General features: G+C 39.9%; 1 protein-coding gene and 1 pseudogene across 2 annotated transcripts in view; one reads left to right on the top strand and one right to left on the bottom strand.

The window, feature by feature from the left end:
- Positions 1–25,907, top strand: part of LOC104610141 (2-isopropylmalate synthase A-like) — a 90,919-nt gene that overhangs the window by 39,737 nt on the left and 25,275 nt on the right. For both annotated transcript variants that reach the window (XM_010276628.3, XM_088903248.1), the window contains one exon: positions 8,032–8,132. In XM_010276628.3, coding sequence (XP_010274930.1) covers positions 8,032–8,132 — 101 coding nt within the window. The remainder of the gene's footprint in view (positions 1–8,031; positions 8,133–25,907) is intronic.
- Positions 17,044–18,480, bottom strand: LOC148800530 (uncharacterized; annotated as a pseudogene).

Here is a 25,907-nt window from a genome sequence, read left to right as displayed (position 1 = left end):
TGACAGGATAAGTCTGCAGATCCACTTGTTATGTGTTGTGTAGCCTAACATCATGGGCTTGGGCCTTCTTATGTTTATGTTATGTTAATTATCTTTGTGTCTTTCTTATTGGACTTAATGGGCCTAGGTTTCTTGGGTATTTCTTATTTTTGCTGCCTACTAACCAGGGGTTAGATCAGAATTCTTGGCAGCAGTTTTTGGGGTTGAGAAAGCCAAAGAATTGGGTGTTGGAAAACTGATTATTGAAGGTGACTTGAGAACAATTGTGGGTTGGCTGAAAAAGGGGGAGAGGGTGATTTGGCACCTTAGGAATGATTTCAGACACTTCAAATGGCTTTCAAAAGATATGATGATTCAAATTAATTGGGTTGGAAGATGTTAGGCCCCTTCTCCTACTGGTTTGTTGGTGAGCTGATTCGAGGGAGCTCGCCCTCCTGAAACAGACGAAGGTAGAAGACGGGAGGAAGGAGGGAGAGAGAGAGAGAGAGAATAATGGCTACTTTCATTAATGCCTTAGCAAATACGTGATTGGCCTTTATAATGCATGGCCGTACAACTCATGATATCTTCTAACAAACTCTGAGCGTGCCTGCTTCTGTTCTATGCGCGGGCGACGCGTGTACACATAGGTAAGTGGGGGAGTGACTTTCATGAGGTTCTGGGTTCTCGGTTGGGCCTGATGGGCCTGGAAAGCCTCGCCTGGAACCTTTTTACTGGGCTCGGGGCTCTCCGTCTCACTGGACCTAACAATCCCGCCGTCTTCAAGAACGACCTTGTCATCAAGGTCAAGGGTAGGGAACAACTTCTAAAGCTGAGTGTAATCTTCCCACGTGACATCTTCCTGAGGCAACCCATGCCGCTCCACCAGTGCCTGTTTGATCACCTTCCTTCCCCTGCGAACCCAGCGTAAGTCCCGAATCTTCGTGGGCTCAAATATCACCTCCCTTGACTCGGTGAACGGTGGGAGAGTGGGACTGGTAGTATCGGTGGGAGACACACAAGGTTTGAGGAGGCTGACATGGAACACCGGGTGCAGTTGGCATTCAGCTGGTAAACGGAGGCGGTATGCTACGGACCCGATATGGGCCAAAGAATTGAGGGGATAGCTTCTGCGATATCCTCCTTGCCACTGAGCTCTGCCGATACGGTTGGAGTTGTAGGTAAACCCAATCTCCTACTGAGAACTGCAATTCTCGGTGATTCTTGTCATAGGCCAACTTCATGCACTGCTGGGCCTGCTGTAGATGGAACTTGAAGAGCTTCACCGTAGTATCTCTGGCCTGTAGCTGTGTGTCCACCTCGGCTACTGGTGATGTGCCCCACTCATAAGGCAGTATGGAGGGGGGATCGTAACCGTATAGCATCTTAAAAGGGGTGGTGCCGGCTAACACTTGAAAGGTGGTGTTGTACCAGTACTCAGCCCAGGGCAGCCACTGGGCCCATGACCAAGGAGGGTAAAGAAGAGAAAACAGGGAGAACTGTACCAGTTGTAGAGCTGTTTTTTTCAGTCTAGAATCGGATTTCTGTTCTGCCCAGGTTCAGCAAGTCTGTTCGATCTGTTCTCTCAGTAAGGTTGTTCGATCTGCTCTCTTTAATCAGTATTCGCGCTCTGATACCATCTTGACAGTATGGCCGGCCAGAAATAAGAGGAAGAGAAGAGAAGAGAAGAGAAGAGAAGAGAGAAGAGAGAAGGGTTTTGCAATGTAACAGTGCTGGCGGCGCCAACCTTTATTTTAATATATATAGGGCAGCAGAAATAACAAGGGAAAAGACCCTTGTGCCCCTGAGTACAATAACAGACATAACAGAGAAAAAAACGAAATAAAAAACACTTTAACTAGCCAAACAGACCCTAACATCAACAACTAAATTATTTTAACAGGTTTCTTTTTAAGGAGGGAGATGGAAAGAGAGAAGGGAAATGGTCTTTTAGGGGTTGAGTGCTCACCCAAATATCTTCTCAAAAAAGAATGGAGTTTCCATACAAGCATCATACGCTACAAATCTGAGGAATTTGGGGAGAATGCCAGAAATAGCCTTCCAAGGTGTTGTGAGCAAAGCCCTTCGAGATACCCCTGCGTCCCAACCTGATTCAGAACAGCCATGGATACTCTTCACTACTTCATGCCACAACCTCTCCCTCTCCAGGGGCCACCTCCAAAGCCACTTACCTAAAAGAGCTTTGTTCTTACTCACCACATTCCCTAAGCCTAGGTCGCCTTCTTTTTTGCTTCGACTCACCAACTCCCACCTAATCAAGTGATCTTTTTTCTCTTCCCCAGGTTCCCATAAGAAGTCCCTCCTCAGTTTTTCCAACCTCTTTGCCTCCCTTTTAGGAATTCTAAAGACTGACAAGAAGTATAAAGGCAAGTTGGCTAAAGTTGCTTTAATCAAAGTAACTCTATCCCCATGGAAATATAGTTTCTCTTCTAAGCTGCCAATCTTTTTCAAATTTTTCCACCACCAGATTCCAGAACCTACTTTCCTCTGGATTTGCACCTAAGGGAAGTCCTAACTAGGATAGAGGCCACTAAGACCAAGTGCATTCTAACGAGGCTACTATAGACTCCATCTCCTCTCTATTCAAATGAATTCCCACAACACAACTCTTCACAAAATTTATCTTCAAATTTGAGGCCCTCTCAAAGTGAATTAATAAATCCTTCAGATTCCTTACCTCCATCAAATCACAACCTTCGCAAAAGATTATTATGTCATCTGCAAATTGAAGATGGGTTACTGAAACTCTATCTCTACCTATTCTTCACCCTCTTAAAGATCCAACCCTATCCACTTCTGAGAGGAGTCTACTAAAAGCATCGACAACTAAAGTGAATAGAAAAGGTGACATGGGATCACCTTGTCTTAGACCCCTACTAGTTGGGAAAAAACCATTTACTACCCCATTGACTAGGATCGAATAATGGCAAGAGGAAAGGCAATCGTTTATCCATTTGCACCATCTATCCCCAAAACCACACATTCTTAGCACGAGTAATAACAATCCCCAATCCACTAGGTCATAGGCCTTTTCAAGATCTAGTTTACAAACATTACCTTGATGATACAATCTCCTCATCTCCTCTATACATTCATCTATTAGAATCTGATCTACTATTTGTCTCCGCTGAACAGAAGCTCCTTGGGCTTGGCTGATAAGACAAGGAAGCACCTTTTTGATCCTCAAAGTTAAGACACTACCCATTCATAATAATAAAAAAAAAGATAAGACCTTAGCCACAATCTTGTATACACTAGTCACCAAACTAATAGGTCTAAAGTCCTTTGGATGTTTGACCTCTTTCTTCTTGGGAATTAAGGCTAAAAAAGTAGCATTAGTTCCATGACTAATCACTGAATTATCCTCAAATTCCTTGAAGACCTCAATCAAATATTCTTTGACTATGTCCCAACAATCTTGAAAGAAAGCCCTTGTAAAACCATCCGGCCCTGGTGCTTTAGATCTGTTCATGGAGAAAACAACTTTTCTAATTTCTTCCTCCTCAAAATTCCTTTCCTGCCAACTTCTACTCTCTTCTGGAAGTCTCTGCCATGTCACACCTTCCAACTCCACACTAGGTCCTAGGGGCCTCCTCAAGATGGATTTGAAATGGTCAACAAAACAATTGGCTATCCTCTTTTGGGAATCAAGGAGTAGTCCATCCATTTCTAGTTTGGGCACTAGGTTTTTCCTTCTCCTTTCATTGGCTTGGTCATGAAAAAATTTAGTGTTCCCATCTCCTTCATTGAGCCACTTACATCTAGACTTTTGCCTCCAAGAAATTTCTTCTTTCAAAATGACTTCATCCAACTCTCTTTTCAGTTTCCATCTTCGATCTCTATCCTGAGAGTTTATGACTCTTTGGTATTCCTTCGCATCCAATTCCTCTATTTGGGTCATCAGAGAGGATTTCATTTCTTCTATTCTCTCAAAATGCTCCCTATTCCAATCCTTCACATGTGCTCTCAATCGTTTTAGTTTTTTGTGAAATATTACCCCTTTCCACTTCACCCCCCCTTAGGTCTTGTCTCCTCCATTCCTCAACCTTCTTCATGAAATCCGGGTGAGTCAACCACATGTTCTCAAGCCTAAAGGGTCAGGGTCCTTGCCTAAAAGGCTCCTATCCTAAGCCAATGGGGTAATGGTCAGATGTGACTCTAGGTAAATCTGTTGTTATCAAGTCCGCCAACTTGTTTTCCCAGTTATCTAATTTGGAGCATGTTGGTGTCTCCCGGAAGTTGGACCAAGTATAGGGAGCTTGCAACAATGGGAGTTCCTTCAACTCACAGTTATTAATGAAATCTTTAAATCTCCGTATACTGGTTGTAATGACTTGTTGGGGATTATTTGATTCATTCGTAAATCAAATTACATTGAAATCCCCCCCAAATTACCTATTAGCTCCTCCAAAACCTCCACTGAATCCTCTCTCCAAAAAGTGTCAATTCCTCCCGAAGCCCCCAAGAAGGTGCTGAAACCTAACTTATTCCTCTAGATTTCCAGATGCTTCTTTTCGGTCTTCTATCAATATCAGCTAATTTGGTCTCCTGTAGCATCACTATATTTGGCCTTTCCCTTCTAAGGAGGTTCTTAATTAACCTTCTAAAAGATTTGGCATCCCCCTCTGAGATCAGGCCCCTACTTGGAGGCTTTCCTTCTCTCTCTTCTTCCGCTAAATTCCAAATCTTCTTCTATATCTGATATCAACCTTTCCACTTCTGATCTTTTCTTCTTCCTTCGGTTGTTAATTGTTCTAGATCTGCTTAAGACTACTTTTGTTATGTTTTTCCTCCAAAGATTCCTCTGTTGCCTATACTCCTCAAAGAGAGCACAAACCTGTCCCCAAATCCTCTCTAATTCCTCCTTCTGCATCTTTCCCAAGATTGATTCATCCCCAACTTTTTTGCTACTTTGAACCCCTGTTTTTACTAAACCTTCTTGAGCCTCATACTTTCCTACCGCTTCCTCTTGTTTCTAGTACTCCTCCAAATACATACAGATCTGATCCCAGATCTTATCTAACTCCTCTTTCTGGAATTTTCTTTTCCTTACCTCTTCCTCTTGTTCTTTGCCTCCCTGTCCCCAATTAAATACTTTCCATCCATGGATGCTGCTTCAAGTTGAGCTGCAAAAGTACCTGTTCCAGGCACAAAACCCACATCAGTACCAGAAAACGAATTGACAATATTACCTGAAAGGTTGTGGGAAGAGGGCAATGACTCTTGAGAAGCAACACGAGGGGGCAAGGTCACGGCTAATCCTTCCAAAAGAGATGACTGTTGCTCCCATTGTGTTCAACCAATGTTGTTTTAGTCCTTGCATGTTGTCCCCTGATTGATGACTCTGTGATTGGTGACCGAGATATGTTCTGTTCCTCTAGTCTTCTATCAATGCCGTGTTGCTCTAGCAAACTGGGAGCATATTTCGAACCGGTATCCTCTGCCTCTCCTCTATAATAGCTGTTGTAAGCTCCATTTCCTTACATAAAGAGAGAATTTGAGAGTGCTTCTTCTGGGCTGAGTCTGTAATTTCCACGTCATCATTTTCCAGAAATAACAGCTCGGTGTGTAAGTTCTCATCAACACTGAGTGATTTGGTTTATTTAAGTTCCACACTTCCAAAACATGAGGAGCCTTCAAGATCTGATTCTGAACTACTTTCTTCCTCCGTCACACAGTCTCGAAAAAAGGGCTCTTTTTTTTTAATATTAATGGTTTCCTTTTCTGTTTTACTGATAAAAAAGGGCGTTCTCAGAGCCCCTATATTATACCGGGGGTCGTTCTAGGATTTGTCATTGTGATATTTCCTAAATTCAGTTTTGCACCCTGTGTAAAATGTTGGGTATTGTCCATTTGGAATGTCTGTTTCCAGTCCACCCCTCCATGACACCATATAGCTGGGGCCAAAATTGGGTAATGGCCTTTCAATCATTGGGACTGTTGCTGATCCCTGGATCTCAATGAAAATTTTGGGTGCCATACTTCTCTGCAATCAGCTTCCTCTACAGACCTTGGGGGTTTGTAGTGTTATGAAAGGATTGACTAGTCTGACTAATCAGCTGAGGGCTAGACTGATTTGCATCATTAACTAGTTGGTCAATAGACTTGATACTTATGATGTGGTCACCTAGGATGCCTAAGTGTTGACTAATAGTCAACCTAGTCAACCACAAAGTCAATTTAAAGCTTTATTTGTTGGCTTGTATCTCTAATTATTTGATTTAATATATAATAATATATTTGCATTTTGTTATATTAATTGTTGCTTTAAATATTTCAAATGAAATATGATTAGATGATGGTATATAAAATAGAGAAAAAAACATAAAATAAAAAGGAAGGTAGTGGAGGGTTTTTTTTTTTTAAGTTTTCTTCCAATCAATAGTGCTTTGGTATGGAGTTGCCACAGAGAAGGGGCACATCTAATAGTTGATTTTGTACTCTTCTTAGGAAAACAAGGGTTGCTAATCCTAGCCTAACCAGCATAACTTTTTCTTTGCTTTCAAAACAAAGACCATAAAATGTTCAATATCATTCTTTCGTTGCATAATTCTAGTCTATATTAACTTACTTATGAGATTTCATCAATTTCTTAATTTAGAACATTTTTTTTTTCTACTAGTCAGTCACCACATCAACTAGAGAGGTAAAATGGTAGTCATTGCTTTACTGCATCTATAACTGGAACCATTTTTACTTCTTTAGTGCAATATTCATCTGGCATAGTTTTTGTATCCAAGTCCCCCAGTAGCCTTAAGGTTACAAGCTTTAGCCTAGTCTACTTGGTGATATATCTTCTCCTCACCATTAAAAAAATCTTCTCTTCTTTCCACCCTCTTCATAAGAAGTGTCTTTCTATTCCTTTCCAGCTTGTTAGCTACATTTGCTGGGATTGGTAATAGGTACATTAATATTAAGGTAAATCAGATAACATGCTCTTAAATAATGATGCCATCATATATCGATGAAATGATTCTTTTACAATGATTATACCATTTCAAAAAAGCTTCTTAAGGGTTTAAATGATTATTATGTAGTACCCCTGATGATATTTTAGTATTAAATATTATTTTATTATGTTTTGCTTGCTCTAAAAGTTTTATTTACATATGGATATGCTTCTAATGCTAGTATGCTATTATATGTTTATCATTTTGTAAGAGTTTAAAATATTAAAACATTGACTACATTTTATTAAACCATGCATAATTGAGAATGTTTCATATGGGAAGATATGAAGGAAAAGTTATCTATAACTGTAAACATGAAACAATAATGGGTTTAGAGAAAATAAAATCATATAAAAACAAATTATTTGGATAATATTTATGTAGATTAAATTAAAAACCTTATAATGATATAATTAACAAAGTAAAAATTGTTGAGACCAATATAAAAGATTTGGATACATTGAAGAATATGTTGAGATATTTCTAGTAATATATTGAAAAAATGTTTTATTTTGGTACCTATGGAAATGGAAATATGTTGTAGAAATTATAGAATATATCGAGGAGCCAATGGGCCATTACTTGATGTAATGGCAAAATCTCAGGCTGGCAAGCCTGGAATGCAGGTTTGAGTCTCGAGTGGCCACTTTGTGCAATGCCAAATGTTAGGACCATATCCAATTTACCTCTCTGAAGATCCCAGATAGCTGAGACCAACATTGGGTAATGGCCTTTATGTAGATGTTTTAAACCATGGTTGTGCCCGATGTCTTTATAGAGCATGTATTTTCATTTTCTTTCTTCATATCTGTTTGTTTTATTTCTTCTCTAATTTTTTCTATCCGTGCCTTTTCTTTTGGTTTGTTTTATTTTTATGTGCACCTTGCCTCTGATAATGACAATCGTGAATTATAAATACAGTTATGGTCTTTTAACTCATTCCCATATTAACTGATTAAAAAGCATTCCCTTGTTTACATTTTTTCATCTTTTCCCATTCCTATTTACTATTTTTCATGTTTTGTGCAAGTGAAGATAATAACCTTAAATTTGATTTATATGTTTTTCTTCATTTTTGTAGGATGGAATGCTTAAATTTAAAGGTACTTATGAGATTATGTCCCCTGAAGATATTGGCTTATATCGATCCAATGATTCTGGTATTGTCCTTGGAAAGCTTAGGTAAGAATACCGGTTTTAGGTAATTAGTTAGTTGTTTCCAATTTCCAGTATTCTAGGATTGTTTTAGGTTGACTGTTATGCATGCTCTAAATGGATATATAGTTTCTTGTTAAGGAAAATCTTTCTTAAATATTGTATTTGTCCATTTTATCTAACAATTTCAATTTCTTTTGTAGCTAACTTTTGGGTGGTTCTTTTGTTGTATTTGTGATGGTTTCACATTCATCCTTCCCCAATAGTATCGGTATTGGTGAATTTAAGAATATTTCTTAAACTAGTTTGGAACTGTCAATTGACCTAGTTGGCTTCTTTTTCTTTGTCTCGTTAAAACAATTGATATATGTTTATGGGTGTTAGTGGAAATTTTTTTAGTATAATTTCTCACATAACATATTTCACCCAATTAGACTAATAACTGGGTTTTTTGTTATTTGGGTAAGCCCCAGTCGGGAAATCACATAGATATTCCCTTAATTACATCTCTGCTAGGGGCAGAGAAAACCTTTTGATTCTGATTTAGAAGTACCAATAATAGAGACTAAATTAAGTATCATTTTTCTACAAAATTTTCCTTTGAAAATTCTGTTATATATTCCCTCTTTGTTTGAGAGAAAACCAGCATATAAAGAAACAAACATTGTATGCATAACAAGTAAATAGATATCATAAAAAGCATGTTTCATCAATAAAGCTACAAATGGCCTTTAAATTGTGGTTGTGTGCATTATCATGCTGTTAGGAACCATAATCAGCCAAGTTTCATGAACAAGGTTGTAGATGGTTTTTTCCCTCACACATAGGTTAATAGGTTGTAAGGAACCATAATCAGCCAAGTTTCATGAACAATGCTGTAGATGGTTGTCTCCTTGCATGTATTTCAATATGAAACAAGGGAGAAAAGAAAAATAAAAGGAAGAAAGAAAGGAGTGAGAGGAATAGATAGAATATGGTCTTCCATCTCATGTGGGAAGCACAAGGAGTATCCTATTGAAGAGGTGTAGGAAGAAAATTCCCTACCTTCTTCCTTTTTCTTTTATGCTCTCCACACCAATCTTCTTTTCTTTTCTCTTCCCACTTGTTTTTTAGTGCTAGAAATCCTGCAGATAAATTAGTAATAGCCAATAAAAATGCATTAGGCCCTTCTCCTTGTAGGAGAGGGGTTTATATAGATGAGGGAGGTGGTTAAGTAACTCCCCACTCCTCTCTTCTTAGAGTGCCAAGTGTCACCCCACTTAAAATGGGTTAAGGAGGGAAAAGAAAACTCTTCCTTCCTAAGGTGACAAGTGTTCCCCCACTTAAAGTGGTTAGAAGAGGGAAAATAACTCTCTCTTCCTTAGGGTGACATGTGTCCTCCCAGTTCAAGTGGTTAGAGGAGGGAAAATAACTCTCTCTTCCTTAGGGTGACATGTTTCCCCCCACTTCAAGTGGTTAAAGGAGGGAAAATGAATCCTTCTCCCTTAGGGTGACATGTGTTTCCCCACTTAAAGTGGTTAGAAAGGGAAAATAGTCCTCCATTTAGAATAGGACAAGTGGCATCCCCTCATAAATAAGTGGGACACCTCACAATTACTTAATCAAAATGGATTTATTCTTTTAGGGCCTGTTGTTCCACTAAATGGGCTCTACTGTAGGCCCATTAAATACTTATTGCATTACAAATAAGCCCAAATAACTTGGGGCCTGTTGTTCACTAGATTAGACTGCAGGCCCCTTTCTTTATTAAAATGTTTCATCCCACCAATAGGACTGACTGGGCTTATAAGAAAGCCCTTTTTTCTATTTTATTATTATTTTTTAAGTTGTGACTAGGAGTATCTTAATAACCTGCTCCCAGTCCAGCAAACTTAAGGACTTAACAATGGGACATTATTTTCTTTGCATTTCCTTTTGGAGCTTCTTGATCTCCTTCTAGTTCAATATGACTTTGGATTTTGATGACCAGAAGTAGAGTGTTGGTTAGTTGGAACTTGGATTTAAGGATATCCTTCCTGTTCCTGGTAATGTGAAAGAACACCTCCGTTGATGTCAATTCTTGTTACATGCATGTGCTTTGAAAGGTTCCAGCTTCCATTGTGAACCATATTCAGAAGCTCTAGAGAGATTTCATGTAGATGGGAGAGCCATGTATCCATCATACCGTTTTTCTAGATTTTTTTTTGAAAAATAAAAAGGAAAATTATATTAAAGGAAAGGAAAAAAAAAGCATACTTCTCAAAAAAAAGGAAAGGAAAAAACTGATTACAACCAGAACAGGTGTTAAGGAAACACCCCAAAGCACAACACAAAGCGAAATCAATAGCCAAACTAAACAGCTTACCATGCAGAAAAAAAGAAGCCAATCTTGCACAGCACCAAAGTAGCAGCTAATAGGGGCTCCAATCGAGACTCTTCGGTCCTCCACCTCTCCAAACTCTTCTACCCCTCCTTCCTTATTCCTGATTTCTCTCCCTAACTCTTCAGAAGTTTTTCTCAAACTTCTCTCTTAAATTCTTCGAAAAGAGTTGCAAATCTCCACCTCTCTATCAGCTAATTGCCTCAAGTCCACATTTCCCTTCTTTGCTTCTTTCCTCTCTGGAAGCACCTCAGTAATGGCCACCAGCTTTACTTCCGTCCTTTCTATCCTTCCCCTTCTTAACCACCATTTCCTCCATGACCTCCTCTTGAGGTACCGACAGTCAATTCGTTTTCCAAACTGTCTTTTCAAACACCATTCTGTAATGTAGAATCTTTGTGGTTAAGAGGTCTGAATTTGACTCTTTTTTTCTTATAAATCTTCTTATATTTATTAGTCAGCCCTGCCTCAATTAGACCTTCTCTCAACCTTGAAAAAACCTTTGTGACATGAACTGCGTTAAAATTCTTTGAGACTGGTTTTCTTTGGTCCATCCCTAGAAGCATCATTCTCGGTCAGCATAGTCTTCTTCCCCCTATGACCCAAATCAACTCCCAACTTTCCAACGAAAACTTCAGAAACCAAAAATTCAGAATCACACTCTAACAAATCAGAGATGGGGCCAGTCACCATTTCACCCTCACCTCCTTTTAGATTGCCTCCCAAATCCTTAACACCTCCCTCCTCCTTGGTGTCACACTCAACGTCTCAACCACCTCCCTAACTGCCTCCATTCCCGCACCATGTGCATCCCCAGATCCCATCTCCCCCCCCTCTCCCCCATTACATCGAGAGTGTGAATTTTCAGCATTAGCCCTGCACTCGTGGATCGACATGAGAGTGGGAGTAGAACCCAATCTCAATGAACAAGCAGCTGACACCAGAGGATGAGACAGAGATGTATGCGAGCCAGACTCATCTAGCTTTTTCAAGGTAACTAGAGACCACAGGCTCCAAAAAATCAGCAACCGAACCTTCCTTTTGAAAACAAGAGCTTTAAAAATTAGAGACCACCCAACACCATTGCTTGTTCCTGCCCCTTCTATCTCTCCTTTTACCTCTTCCTCTGCTAAGGGCCCCGTCTCTTTTCAAGGTAACTAGAGACCACAAGCTCCCCTCTGATCTTTACTTGGCTGTTAAACTCCAGATACAACCGTCAACCAGTCTCAAATCATACCATTCCCTTACAAAGTTTAAATCCAGGCTTGCTGGTACTAGATGAACTTCCCCAACTTCAAGCAAGATCTTTGCTGCTACCAAATTCTCCGATGTATTAGTGCGAGGCCGCGAGCATCCACCTTTCTGAAACAACCACAAGTGTCTCCACTGCGTGAAGCATTTGCAAATTCCAGGTGTGGAGAGGCCGAGAGGGATCCCAAAGACATTAATCCACAGAAGACTCCTAAACCCCCATTCTTGGACTGTCCCCTCCAACAGATACCATCCTCCCTGTCTAAGGTCTGGAGATCTCACTTTCACAAATTCTCGCTCTAGGACCTCATCTGCCTCCTCCTTGTTGTGCAAGAAAGAAAGAAAGAATCCTACATTAAGTTTTCTTACTTGAACAAATTCTTTCAATCTCCACTTCTGTCAGACCCATCTCAGAACATCCTCCTCATTTGGTTTGGAGTTAATGAAATGACCAACTGAGCATCTCTCTAGCCATCTTACGCTTTCAATCACCCCAATACTTGAATCAACGAAAACTTCATCATGACCAACTAATGTTATGTGCCTTGGGAGAACTACCCTAAAAGCTAGCTGTTAGAGGGAGGGAACCCAAGCACATATATATCCCACAACAGCATCCCATACTACCGATGTGGGATACCTCACATTAGCATCCCATATTACTAATATGGGACAAATGGATCGTAACAACTAAGCATCTCCCTAGCCATCTTACCCTTTTTGATTTAGCATGAGTTTTACCAATGCCTTTCATAGAGGACTTAAGGGATGTCATAAACTAGTATTCTAGTTTTAGATTTTGTCTACTTAATACAAGAACCAAACTATTTCCATTTGTACCCAACATTTGGTGTCTGGTATCTCATGAATCTTCGTTTTAGGAGGGGTTTGCGAAACTTTGAAAGCCTAGAGGCTATAGCTGTTGTAGATTATCTAGTTGCAAACAATATCTGTTTGTTTGTATTTGAATTCAATCACATAAAGGGCGTTTCAAATTTGTTCTTTTTATAATTGGATCCAATATTGATCCACCCCTATCTGATATGATAAAATTCGATTCAATATGATGTATATTATATACATTAAAATTGATATTTGTGTCTATTTATAATGTTCGTTTGAATGTTGTGTTTTTACTAAATTGTCATAGGTTCAAGTTTCATACATGGTACAGATTGAAATTGATATTTGTGTCTATTTGTAAAGTTTGTTTGAATGTTGTGTTTTTACTAAATTGTCATGGGTTCAAGTTTCATACATGTTATTCTTGAGTAAGGAATGAGAGAGCTGGGGGATGAGGAAGGCTCTAGCAAAGGGACATAAGAAACTTAGGAGATGTAACACATGAGTCAATAAGAGACAACAAAGGAAGTAGTGAAGCAAACAACTTGATGAATTTTCCCCCTTGGGAGAATAACTATAAAAGGGGGCTGACTCGGTAAAAGTGACACCCATGGAAACAAATTAGGTGCCACTAGTGGGATTGAAGCAATAGTAACCCTTTTGTATGGAGGCGTACCTTAGGAAAATGCACTTTTGAGCCTTGGGTTCAAATTTATGTTTCTGAGAGCTGGGAATATGGACATAATAGGTGCAACTAAACACATGTGGAGGAATAGGATATATATCACCAACTAGAGTAGAACACCAAAAGGTGATTTGAAACCCAAAATCTAAGAAGGCTGTGGTTAATAAGATAGGTAGTTGTCATAACGACATCACCCCAAAATGTCATAGGAACATGAGAGGCAAAAAGAGTACTCCTGGCTACTTCTTGAGTATGTTGGTTTTTCCTCTATGTTACTCCATTTTGTTGTGCAGTGCAGCTGCAAGAACTTTGTTGAGCAACCCCAAATTTCTCAAAGTACAAAGTAAGGTCTTTCTTAAAATATTCCTTAGCATTTTTTGATTGTAATATTTTGATGTGGGTATTAAATTGGGTAAGTATAAATTCATGATATTGTTTAACAAGCTTTAGTGCTTCAACACGAGACTGCATAAGGTAAAGCAGGTATAACGAGAAAAATCATCAATGAACAAAATAAAGTATTTATAGCCAGTAATGCAAGGTAAATGGTATGACCCCTGCACTTCTATAATGCTTTATACTCACATTGTTCACAAAGTAAACTAGACAAATTTATTCCTTTAAATAAAGTTGGAAACAAAAGGTTCAATGAAGAAAAGGAAAGATGACCTAGATGATAGCGACATAGCATAACGCAATTAACTGACTAACACATTTGATCCAATAGCTACTCAATGAGGTGGTACTTGACTTTGCTTAGTCATGTTCAATAGGTATTATCCCATTTGCCTCATGATCACTCCCAATCACCTTATGAGATTTCATGTCTTGAAAAGCACAATAAGTAGGTGTAAAGAGACTGGGCCGAATGGGCCCTAACATCCTCTCTTGTAATATCTTTTATTTTATTCTTAATGGGCCTGTTATTTATTTTTTGTTTTATTTTCTTTATGTAACTGCCAAGCTGGCCGCCCACTTAAGGGCATTCTTGTCATCATCAAATTTTTAGATCATAATAAAATAGGGTTAGAGGAGAATGGTGAATTATTCGACTCCTCTTACCTCTTCTTTTCGCCATCTTCTTCTTTTGTACAGCTATTCAGACCTGCTTTCTTCTACTAATCCCTAAGTTTACTCTTGATATTAGAAGACTGATTCACATCTTGGTATCAGAGCGGGTTTAGTTCCTCTTCCTTTTTTTTTCTTTTGTTCTTGTACACTCTAAAATCAAGGGAGTGTATGGAGACATAGGTTCTCTATAGTATAGGGAATCACTTGCCTAGTTGGTAGAGGGTTTGGATAGTTTAGATCTGGCTGGATTTTGCCAAGAAGTGATGTTGTTGTGCTGTTGCCCGAAACCCTAGCCGACTAGAGATTTTCGAGGTTACCAGGAAAGGTGAAGCTCGAGTGTGGCGCTATGTGCTTGGAAGGTGTCGGGTGACTACTAAAGGAGGGCGGTTCCGGTTTGGAAGAGTTTGGGTTAATTTGGTAGGTGCGGCTGCATCTTCTCTCTTCCTTCCATCAGCTGGACGGAGCAAAACCCTAGTTTTTCAAGCACTTGAGTTCTGGTTTGACACCAAGTAAGTTTACATAGTCAAAATTTCTGGTTCTTTAATTTCTGTTTGATTAATGGAGACATACGGAAGTGAGTTCAAGCAGGTGCCGGTTTTTGGACCTGCCTCGGTAGATTCCGTTTTGACTGGTGTAACCACAATTAAACTAGATGGGACGAACTATCTTGCATGGGCACAGTCTATAAAAATCTATGTTTGTAGTAGAGAAAAACTCAGGTATCTCACAGGTAGTGAGGTGAAACCCGAGGAGACAGACCCTGAATTTGAAAAATGGATGCAAGAGAACTATACTATCATAGGATGGTTAGTCAACTCTATGCAACCCCATATAAGCCAGACTATCTTTGGATGTCTTTGGCTAAGGAGATATGGGACAGTGTTACTGAGACCTATTCAAAGAAACTGAATGTAGCCAGAGCGTATAAATTGAAAAGTGATGTGAAGAACCTGAGACAGGGGAGAAGAGTGTATCAATCTACTACTCTATACTAAAATCCCTATGGCAGGAAATTGATGTTATGGAGACAGTGGTATGGGAGAGTAAAAAGGATGCTGAAATGTATAGAAAGCTGGTGGAGAGAAATAGGGTGTTTGAGTTTCTCACTGGACTCAACCTTGAGTTTGATATTATTAGACAGAATATTTTGGCCAGAGATGAGTTTACTCTTTCACAGGCATATGTTATGATAAGTAGTGAGGAGAGTAGGCGGTAGGTTCAGTTGCAGAGTCCACCTACAAAACATTTTGCACATGCAAGAATGAAACCAAAGGGCCCTATTGAGAAAAGAGAGCAGGTATGTGAATATTGCAAGAAACTACGACATACAAAGGACACTTGCTGGAAGCTTCATCCTGGACTTCTCCCTGATAGGTTTAAGAACAACAATAACTCTAAGAAGGATAGTCAGGTGGGAAAACCCAAGACTGCTAATGCTGCTATAGTACCTGAAGGGGGAAGTAAGGAGAGTGAAGAGAAATCAACCATTGAGCAGTTGGCTGCAATGAAGATGGGCTTTGAAAAGTATGGGAGGCTCCTGAATCACTTGGAAGCTACGGTTTCTTCAGCTCACCCTTCCAACAGTACATCATCTTCATCGACTTTCGCTCACTCAGGTATTCGTGCTTCTGCAAATCATGCTTCCGTTTCAGGTAATCATAGAATCCCTTGGATTATTGATTCCGGTGCATCAGACCATATGACCAGCCTGTCTAACCTTTTTTGTTCATATCACCTTTTCTCTGGGAAAGAGAAAATATCCCTTGCCGATGGGTCCCTTGCCCCCATCTCTGGTAAAGGTGATATAAAGACCTCTGACACCCTATTCTTATCTTTTGTCCTTCATGTCCCTAAGATTAACACAAACCTCTTATCTGTTAGTAGCTTAACAAAATCCATGAATTGCAGCATAACCTTCTTTCCCACTCATTGTGTTTTTCAGGACCTGCAGTCTTAGAGTATGATTGGGAGTGGCCATGTTATGGGCCCGAGAATAGGATCTCGTCACGGGTCGGTCCACGGGGAAAACCTTATGTTTTCCCTTGTTCCTCCCTGCTCTTGATGAATCTATCTTGGCGCCCTAATGGTGATTTGTCCAAGAGATCACCTAACTCTTCTTGCTCTCTTTCTTGACTGAAATTTCCGATGCCTTTATTGAATAATATTAGCTCCTTAAATAGGAGATTACAAGAGATAGGAGTCCTACTTTTAGGAAGACTCCTTACTAATTAGGAAGACTCCCTACTAATCTATCCTACTGAACTGATAAGATAAGATGAGACTGAACTGATAAGATAAGATAAGACTCCCTTAATCTATCCTACTGAACTGATAAGATAAGATAAGACTGAACCGATAAGATAAGATAAGACTCCCTTAATCTATCCTACTGAATTGATAAGATAAGATAAGACTGAACCGATAAGATAAGATAAGACTCCCTTAATCTATCCTACTGAATTGATAAGATAAGACTCCTACTAATCCCTGCTACTGAAAGCAGATAAGGTAAGAATACTGAATATATAAGATAAGATGATAACATTAAATTGCTGCTGCTGAGAACACTAAATTACTGCTACTACTGCCGACGCCCACATCATTACTCCCCTCCTGGACTACGAGCTTGTTCTCAAGCTCGAATTTAGGATGGGTGTCTTGAAACACAGTCAAAGGAATCCCGGATAGGTGGAATGATTTTGCCCTCTTGGATCAGGTTCCAATGAAGAGGGTTCATCCTCAGACAACTGTAGTGAGATACCAAGATTTGACCATGCGTAGCTGCATTCTTTGTCGTGGCCAACTACAACCTTAAGGTGCTTTTGAGATGTCTTGAATTGTAGAGTACAAAGATTGTGAAGGCCAAGCTAGTGCCACTGAACCGCATCATCTGGATCCTCTTCTATTGCCTGCTTTAGTGTGTACAGAGCTCGCTCTTCCACTTCCGTCAAATCATTATGTCCAGTTCCAAACGTTGCTGCAATTTCATGCTGAGCCTTGTGAACCATGGCAAGTCCTACCCATGCTATCCGAAGCTCAATTGTTGCAGAGTCCCCTTCTCAAAGTATTGAAGCCATTTCATTCGCAGCCCATGAAAGTTGTTCATTGGGATCTTGAGACCTTTCTGCATCCTTGATACGATGAAGCGCAACAGCATATCGAGTTGACATGCAATTAAGCTCCAGTTTTGCTGCCTTCTCCAGGCACTTTCTAGCACTTCTATGATCACCAGCCAAATAGTATGCATTAGCAAGATTCACCCAGATATGTGCAGCCCTAGGATCTGATCTGACTGCAGCTGACAAACACTCTTTTGCAACATTTGTAGCCGCAACATGAGGCATACAAGTTCCTTCAGCAGCACTTGCCCCAGCACCTACAACAACTTGAAGATATGCAATCCCAAGACTTGCAAGGGAGTCCAAGTGGTCAGGAGCAATAGACGACAAAGAGGATAAAACCGATATAGCACTCTGTAGACGGCCGGTTCTAATAAGTAATAAACCAAGTGTATTCCAGACAAATGCTTGTCTAATCTCTGACTGCACCGACTCCTTCAACTTAGAAATAATTTCTCCAAGTTCTTCATGCGTGAGTTCTTTATCGACACAATAATCAATTGTACTTCCTAGCAGGAGGCACTGTGCATGATGAATTTGAACCAAAGAAAGTAACCCAAGCCTGTCAATCTCTTCCTCACTCCAAAGTAATATTTCTGTTGCCTTTTCATATGCTGGCACTGCCTTCTGTGGCTGACCCAACCTTTGGTACATTAGGCCAAATATAAAATGTGCATGGGCATCTTTGGGCATCTTCCTTGCAACATGAACCAAACCAGTTTTAAGGCTGCTGACTTTTTCCTCATGGGATGCTGGAGCCCCTTGACAGTGTTGATCGGCATCCGTATCAGGTCCACATTCAAGAGAACATTTGCCCTACGCTAGGGCAACGACTTGCTGCTTGCCGGACGATTCTGCCATGTCTGGTCGGCGGCCGGTTGTGGTTGCAGCCCCTTCCGGGTTTCTTTCCTTGCTGGAAAAGTACAACTCCATCAAGCGCCTTAATTCTCGGACGTCGTCCTTGATCTCGCGCACCTCCGTGCTGTTTTTCACGATCTTGAGCTCCAGTTCATGAACCCTAGTCGTCAACTGCTCAAGGTCACCCATGACGCCTTGCCATGCTACCAAATTGTTATGGGCCCGAGAATAGGATCTCATCACAGGTCAGTCCACGGGGAAAACCTCCTATTTTCCCTTGTTCCTTCCTGCTCTTGATGAACCTATCTTGGCGCCCTAATGGTGATTTGTCCAAGAGATCACCTAACCCTCCTTGCTCTCTTTCTTGACTGAAATTTCCGATGCCTTTATTGAATAATATCAGCTCCTTAAATAGGAGATTACAAGAGATAGGAGTCCTACTTTTAGGAAGACTCCTTACTAATTAGGAAGACTCCCTACTAATCTATCCTACTGAACTAATAAGATAAGACTGAACTGATAAGATAAGATAAGACTCCCTTAATCTATCCTATTGAACTGATAAGATAAGATAAGACTGAACCGATAAGATAAGATAAGACTCCCTTAATCTATCCTACTGAACTGATAAGATAAGATTCCTACTAATCCTTGCTACTGAAAGCAGATAAGGTAAGAATACTGAATAGATAAGATAGGATGATAACACTAAATTGCTGCTACTGAGAACACTAAATTACTGCTGCTGCTGCACTAAATTACTGTTGCTGCTGCCGGCACCCACATCAGACCATGAGGCGAACGGAATATACTTGCTGGACGCATTGGATCATGCTTTGGGACCACCTCATGGAGTTGCCTTTGAGTCAGTCGTGTCAGAGTGTTAACAAAATTTTATTATGTCATTTTCGGTTTGGTCACTTTTCTTTTTTTGTTTTGAGTCATCTGTTCCCAGATATGTTTAAAGGGGTGTCTTTATCGAGTCTTCATTGTGAATCATGTGAGCTGGCAAAGCATTGTAGACATTCCTATTCAATTAGCAATAAAAGATCAGTTTCTCCTTTCCATATTGTTCACTTTGATGTGTGGGGGCTCTATCACATGCCAACCATGGGAGGCTACAGGTACTTTATCCTTTTTATTGATGATTATTCGCGTTACACTTGGATTTATCTCATGAAATCCAGGGATGAAGAACCAACCGTATGCCCTCCCGGGTCCTTGGCTTTAAAACTCCTTTTAGTCTTCTCTTCCCGGATGAGGATCTCATTTCCCTTCCTCTCCGTGTGTTTGGGTGCACTTGCTATGTGCATATTCATGGTCACCAAAGGCACAAGTTTGAACCTAAGGCTCATAAGTGTGTGTTTCTAGGATATGCTTCGGCACAGAAGGGTTACTGCTGTTTTGGTCCAGTTCGTGGCACCCGATTTGTATCTCGGGATGTCACCTTTGCCGAGTTGACTCCCTTCTTTAACATTCCTCCTGAAGGGGAGAAATCTGATGAGCCTTTTGCTATGTCTCCAGCCATACCTCTTCCCATCTTTTGTGAGTCAGATCATGGGGTGTCCACTTCTTCCACTGGACCTACCTCTGATATCCCTGCTTCTCCTCCTGCTTCTACTCCTGCTTTCCAAAGGTGGTACCAAAGGCAGAGATTCAGACATGTGCAGGTTGTTTCCAATCCTTCAGAAGAGCATCTTGCCACTCCCATCATTCCTGAGGTAACAGGTCAGCTCTCTACTGACCCATCTCTGACTGTCCCAGATCTTGACCTTCTTATTGCTCTTCGCAAGGGCAAGTTGCTCGATCTAAGGATGGTATCTTCATATCTCAGCGCAAATATGTCCTTGATCTTCTTGCTGAAACTGGTAAACTTGGAGCTAAACCCATCTCCACTCCCATTGATCGTAATCATAAACTTTCTACTACAGATGGTGAACCTTTGTCTGATAAGGGAGTGTTTCAGAGACTGCTTGGGAAGTTGTTATACCTTTGCATGACTCGGCCTGATATTTCCTATGCACCAAGTGTTATTAGTCAATTTATGCATTCTCCCAGAGATCTTCATCTAGTTGCTGCAGAAAGGGTTCTGTGCTACTTAAAAGGTACTCTAGGGAAAGGTATTATATTTGCTAAGCATGGTCACATGAAGCTGGAAGCCTTTATTGATGCAGATTGGGCAGGATGTATTGATGATAGAAGATCTACCTCTAGTTATTGTGCTCTGGTTGTTGGGAATATTGTGTCAACAATCAGTAGTTGCTAGATTCTCAGCTGAAGTAGAATACAAGGCAATGAGAAACCAATGATGCTCTATTGTGACAACCAAGCTGCTATCAACATTGCACATAATCCTATTCAACATGACAGAACTAAGCACATTGAGGTTGATAGGCATTTCATAAGGGAAAGAGTCTCTGCAGGAGAAGTTTGTTTGCCATTCATCACATCAGAAGAGCAACTGGCTGATATCTTGACCAAGGGAGTTCCAAGAGGGAAATTGACACATTATATAAGCAAGTTGGGCATGATTGACATCTATGCTCAGCTTGAGGGGGAGTGTAAAGAGACTGGGCCGAATGGGCCCTAACAGCCGAATGGGCCCTAACATCCTCTCTTGTAATATCTTTTATTTTATTCTTAAGGGGCCTGTTATTTATTTTTTGTTTTATTTTCTTTATATAACTGCCAAGCTGGCCGCCCACTTAAGGGCATTCTTGTCATCATCAAATTTTTAGATCTTAATAAATTAGGGTTAGAGGAGAATGGAGAATTATTCGACTCCTTCTCTTACCTCTTCTTTTTGCCATCTTCTTTTGTACAACTATTCAGACCTGTTTTCTTCTGCTAATCCCTAAGTTTACTCTTGATATTAGAGGACTGATTCACATTTGAAGGAAAGAAGGCTATATTGCAATTCAAGGATTTTGTCAAATTACCAATTGAAAGAAGGTCAATATTAAGCTTAGGTACATGAAGGATTGAAGATAAGTGTGTCTGAAGTCCTAATTGTCTCCCTTGTTATATAGTTCGAGGCACTAGAATCTACTATCCAAGGGATCCTACAATTATTTGAGAGAGATGCATAGTTTATAGTGGCATGAATAACTGAAGAGGAACCATTGCCTGAGGAGGTAGGAGTTATAGTAGAAGACTGTAAGTGGTTGATGATTTGGTCATAGTCCTCATACTTTGCTTTGGCGGTTGCAAGATGTTCTCCCATAGACTTTTCATCACAAGGCCCTTTCTCATTCTCAAAAGAGGTGGCTACATTAGCATTGCCACCTTTCCCACTCCCATCTTTTTGCCATTATTATTGTTCTTGGTCATGCTTGGGTTTCTTACAGTATTCACACATAACATCCTTTTTCTCAGTGATAACCCTTGGCTTTATCCCACAAAGTGATCAACTAGGGATTCCACAATTTGGACCTGTCTCTTATTCTCCTCACTACTAATCATAGCAAGCTTTGAGATAGGGTTTCCTCATCCTTTGCTAGAATATTCTGTCTGACAATATCATATCCGGGGTTGAGTCCAGTAATGAACTCAAAGACCTGATTCCTCTCCACTAACTTCTATGAGTCTGAACATCTTTTGTGCATCCCCGCGAAATAATCTCCATGAGATCAATCTCCTGCCAAAGAGATCTCAGCATTGATAAGTGTACAACTAAGGGCTTCTCCCCTTATCTTAGATTATTCTCTTCATTCTTTAGTTTGTAGGTCCTAGCAACATTGGTAGTGCTAGTTGATATGAGGTTGCATGGAGTTTACAAACCATCCTACAACTGTGTAGTTTTCTTGCATCCCCTTCTCATAGACAGGGTTATCCTCCTTGGGTTCCTTCTTACTCCCTCCATTTCCCTCTACTACAGACATGGATCCTCCTTGGGTTATCCTCCTTGTGATTACTACTGCTCCTAACATGGTCTCCATAGACCCTCTCTGGCCAAACCTAGAGTCTGTAGGTTGTTTTGTCTCACCTCCAGTTTGCTCTATTGGCTGAATGGAAGCAAACGAAAATAAAAATAAGGTGCCACTAATCAGGAACAACTAACCTAAATTAAAAACTACTACTCAATCACCCCAAACTAGGGTTTCACAGAACCTAACAACCCGAGAGAAAGAGAGAAAGTGTAGCCGCTAAGGCCAAGAACTCCAACCTTAATCGATCTCAATGTAGGTCAAAAAACTTCTCTTCAAGCCCAGTGCCAACATTAATTTGTCTTCAGATCCCTTAATACAATTTCACTAGTTAGTTAGGGTGCTTGAGAAAAATCTCCAAGAACTTATCTTGGGCCTCAAACTAAGACTGTATTCTTCTACAAAGACCTCCCATTAACAGTGTGTATGGAGAATCAGCCAATCGATTCTCCATACACATTGTTAATGGGCCTAAAGAAAGAAATTGAAGAAGGTGGGAACCTGCTTTGATACCAAGTTGTAAATCACACATGCAATAAATCTGAAAATAAACCAAAAGAAAAGAAGAGGAAGTTCAGTCGAAGAAAGAGAAAAAAAGAACAGAGCTAATTGATGTTGTAATTTGGATACAATTACAATGATGCCCTTAGTAGGGCGGTCAGCTCAATAATGGTAATAAGAATAAAAAACCAGGCCCATAATTAAGGTGCACTAATAAAACATAAACACCACTAAAATAAAAGAAATGAACTAAGGTCCATTTGGCCTTGTAAATCTGAAGGTTAGAAAATCAGCAAATGAAGTTGCAGACTGCATGGAAAAACTGTTGAAAGCCCGAACCTGTTACAGTTGCTGGCCAAATTTTGAAAAAATTCCAGCCTAACCTGAGAACTGATTTCTCGATATTTTGAAATCTAAATTTCTAGATCAATCTTACATTGAACTGGACCAGATTTGAAACCAGATTTTTGAGTAGATCATACCTGATACGGAGTCTACATTATGTAGCTTCTAGAGTGGTGATTCATGCCCAATATCAGACCTAAATTGGCCTCCAACTGAAGATGGTGCAGTTGTATGTTTGAAGTTGATTCAACAATGTTATTTCTGCAAAACCGAGCTCCAACCTCCTTGGAATCTGCAGCTATGTGAACTGAAGTTCTTTGATGTTTTTCTCCAAAAACATAGTAGAGGACTAATGAGAATCAGCCCTCACTGTGGCTGGTTCGAACTAGAGTTTTTGGGTCAAAGGATAAGAGAAAGAGTGCAAGAGAGTGGAGAGAAAGGGATAGTTCGCCCCCTCCCTCTAACCATCTTATATAGAGCACTCTCCTAATTCTATTAGGAGTTAATCCAAATCAGATTTGAATTAGGAGTTCATCCAAATCAGATTTGGATTAGGACATTATCTTCTTAAGAGAATGGGTGCTCCATACCCATTTCCAAACCGAAATTTGACCCATGTGATGTGACCTTTTAAACCAATCTTATTAGTAATGGGCCTAAGACCCATTTTCTTTAATAGTTCACATAAATAGGCATTGCATGGCCTCGTAGGCCTGAATATTGTATGGCGTGGGACCCATAAAGGTCTCACACAAGTTCAAATGGGCTCAACCAATCTCTGGAAAGGGGCATGCCAAATTCACTACTTAAGGGTTGTGAGCCCTTGAGCCAATCAAGTTGGGCTCAATCTGGGCTCAACACTTAAACATAAATGATCATTGGATTCAGCCACCCTATGAAAACCCAAGGATAATGTACTTGTGTAAGATAAAGCCCATCATCAACCCTCTAATGGTCTCTTGCCCATAACCTTTCAACCCTTAATAATTAAAACATTGCTCATAGGGAAGGAATTCTTCCTTGACTGCTTGATGTAGTGTTACACTCTTTGCTTAGATGGATATATACATTTTGCAAAATTGATTTTAAATGTTGTTGAAATCCATTGTTGGCAGTTTTAGGTTTTCATCAGAGATGGTAAACCCTGATATTCACTTTGTCTGACGAAGGGGCTGATCCAATCACTATGATCACCTACCCAGGTAATGTCTTAAATTGCTCTCACATACCTAGGTATTTGACCCTAGTTGGATATCACTAGTTGGCATATAAAAAATAGCTTAGTCCAAGACCTAGTGCAGTATCATAATCATGTTTGGGGTTATGGGCAACTTTTCAGTTTTGCCCATTTGTCTCTAAGGTTCAGGGCATAACTGGAAATTGGTTCAGGTTTAGTTCTTCCAAACACCCATTAATTGTACTTGGGTCTAACCCTAGCAGTTGGGACAAACTGCTCCAATTTGGAAACACACCAATGTTAGCCTTGTTAGGATAAACTCCCCAAGTATATCTAATGGCTGAGAATATTTTAAATTTAAACTAACATAAGTCTCATAAGTGTCCAGTTTAAAGGGCAACTCACATAAACATACCAATCTGAACATGGAGATGCATGGGAGTTGTTTGTGTACATCAATTTAATTGGAGCTAAGGGCATATATTGCCTAACAAAACAAGGCAATGCATGGATACCAATTGTTATGGGCTGACTTGTAAATTCAGTTGATAAACTTGGGCATCTGGATAGCTTTCCAAATTGTTGCAATCTCTCTAATCTTTAATCAATAAAAGTGTTTCTTATAAAAAAAGGTATTAGTTCAAATTACACTTCCAGCCTTAAAATTAGAGGGACTAAGTTCAAAATTAGGGGTATTTGAATCAACAAGAAAAGTTTCCCACCCTCTTTTCAAGTTAAGATAATTTGGTTAGCTTCAACTTCTCCAGATATTTGGTTACCTAAAAGTAAGAAATATGAAATGCATTGGTGTAGAAGTAAAAGTTGGACTTTCTCAATAGGTGTTCCTCTCTTTTTTGTTACATCTAGGGAAAGAAAGGAAAAAATGTCACGTGGAGATGCATGGGAGTTGTTATGCTTTGGATGTTGAGGGAGGAAAGGAATACTATGCTATCCATGTGCAAGGAGTGTATTTCTGAGTACAAAAAGTACCATTACAATTTAGACTTGCCGCTTATCTGGATGATTTCAGTGACTTTTCTACAGAAGACATATTTCAGCGACATGTGATTATTACATCTATATCCTGACAGGACTTGGATCAGGTGATCAAAGCTTGTCCTGTACTTGGGATGTGGTGGGATAAATTTTAACTGCTTAGTCCTTGGATAATCCAGGGCCATCAGACATATCAGATATAAGATGCATTTATGGTTGGTACTGGCGAGATCTTATTAACGTTGTTCAAACTGATTGGTGAGGGACTACAGCTACTCTTTGATCTGTAAAAAAAAGCCTTGGTCCAAGTTCCATGGTTAATGACTGTGCTAGATGGTTAACATGGGAAGGAGGTCGAGGGTGTTCCACAAGTAGTTGTTGGTTGGTTTGAAGCATGGGGGACATTCCAATTGCCAACATTATATTAGAGAGATTAGAGCTTTGGTGTCTAATGTAAATATCTCCTTTAGATGGATTTGGATATCAAATAACTCTCTAGCAGATAGTTGTCTATAGGTAGGGGAGGGGTGCTCACGGTTCGGGTAAGTAGTATCGGTTTTAGGAAAACTGGTAATCAGAACCGAATCGAAACCAGTCGGTTAACCAGTTGACCAGTTCGATTCGCTGGTTTTTTGGTTTTTTAGTTTTTATAATATATATTATAAAATATA

This window comes from Nelumbo nucifera, chromosome 4 (assembly GCF_055504915.1).
Source record: "Nelumbo nucifera cultivar China Antique chromosome 4, China Antique-T2T, whole genome shotgun sequence".
Taxonomy (NCBI): domain Eukaryota; kingdom Viridiplantae; phylum Streptophyta; class Magnoliopsida; order Proteales; family Nelumbonaceae; genus Nelumbo; species Nelumbo nucifera.
The sequence above is the reverse complement of the archived record's forward strand: the minus strand, read 5'-3'. Positions and strand labels throughout refer to the sequence as shown.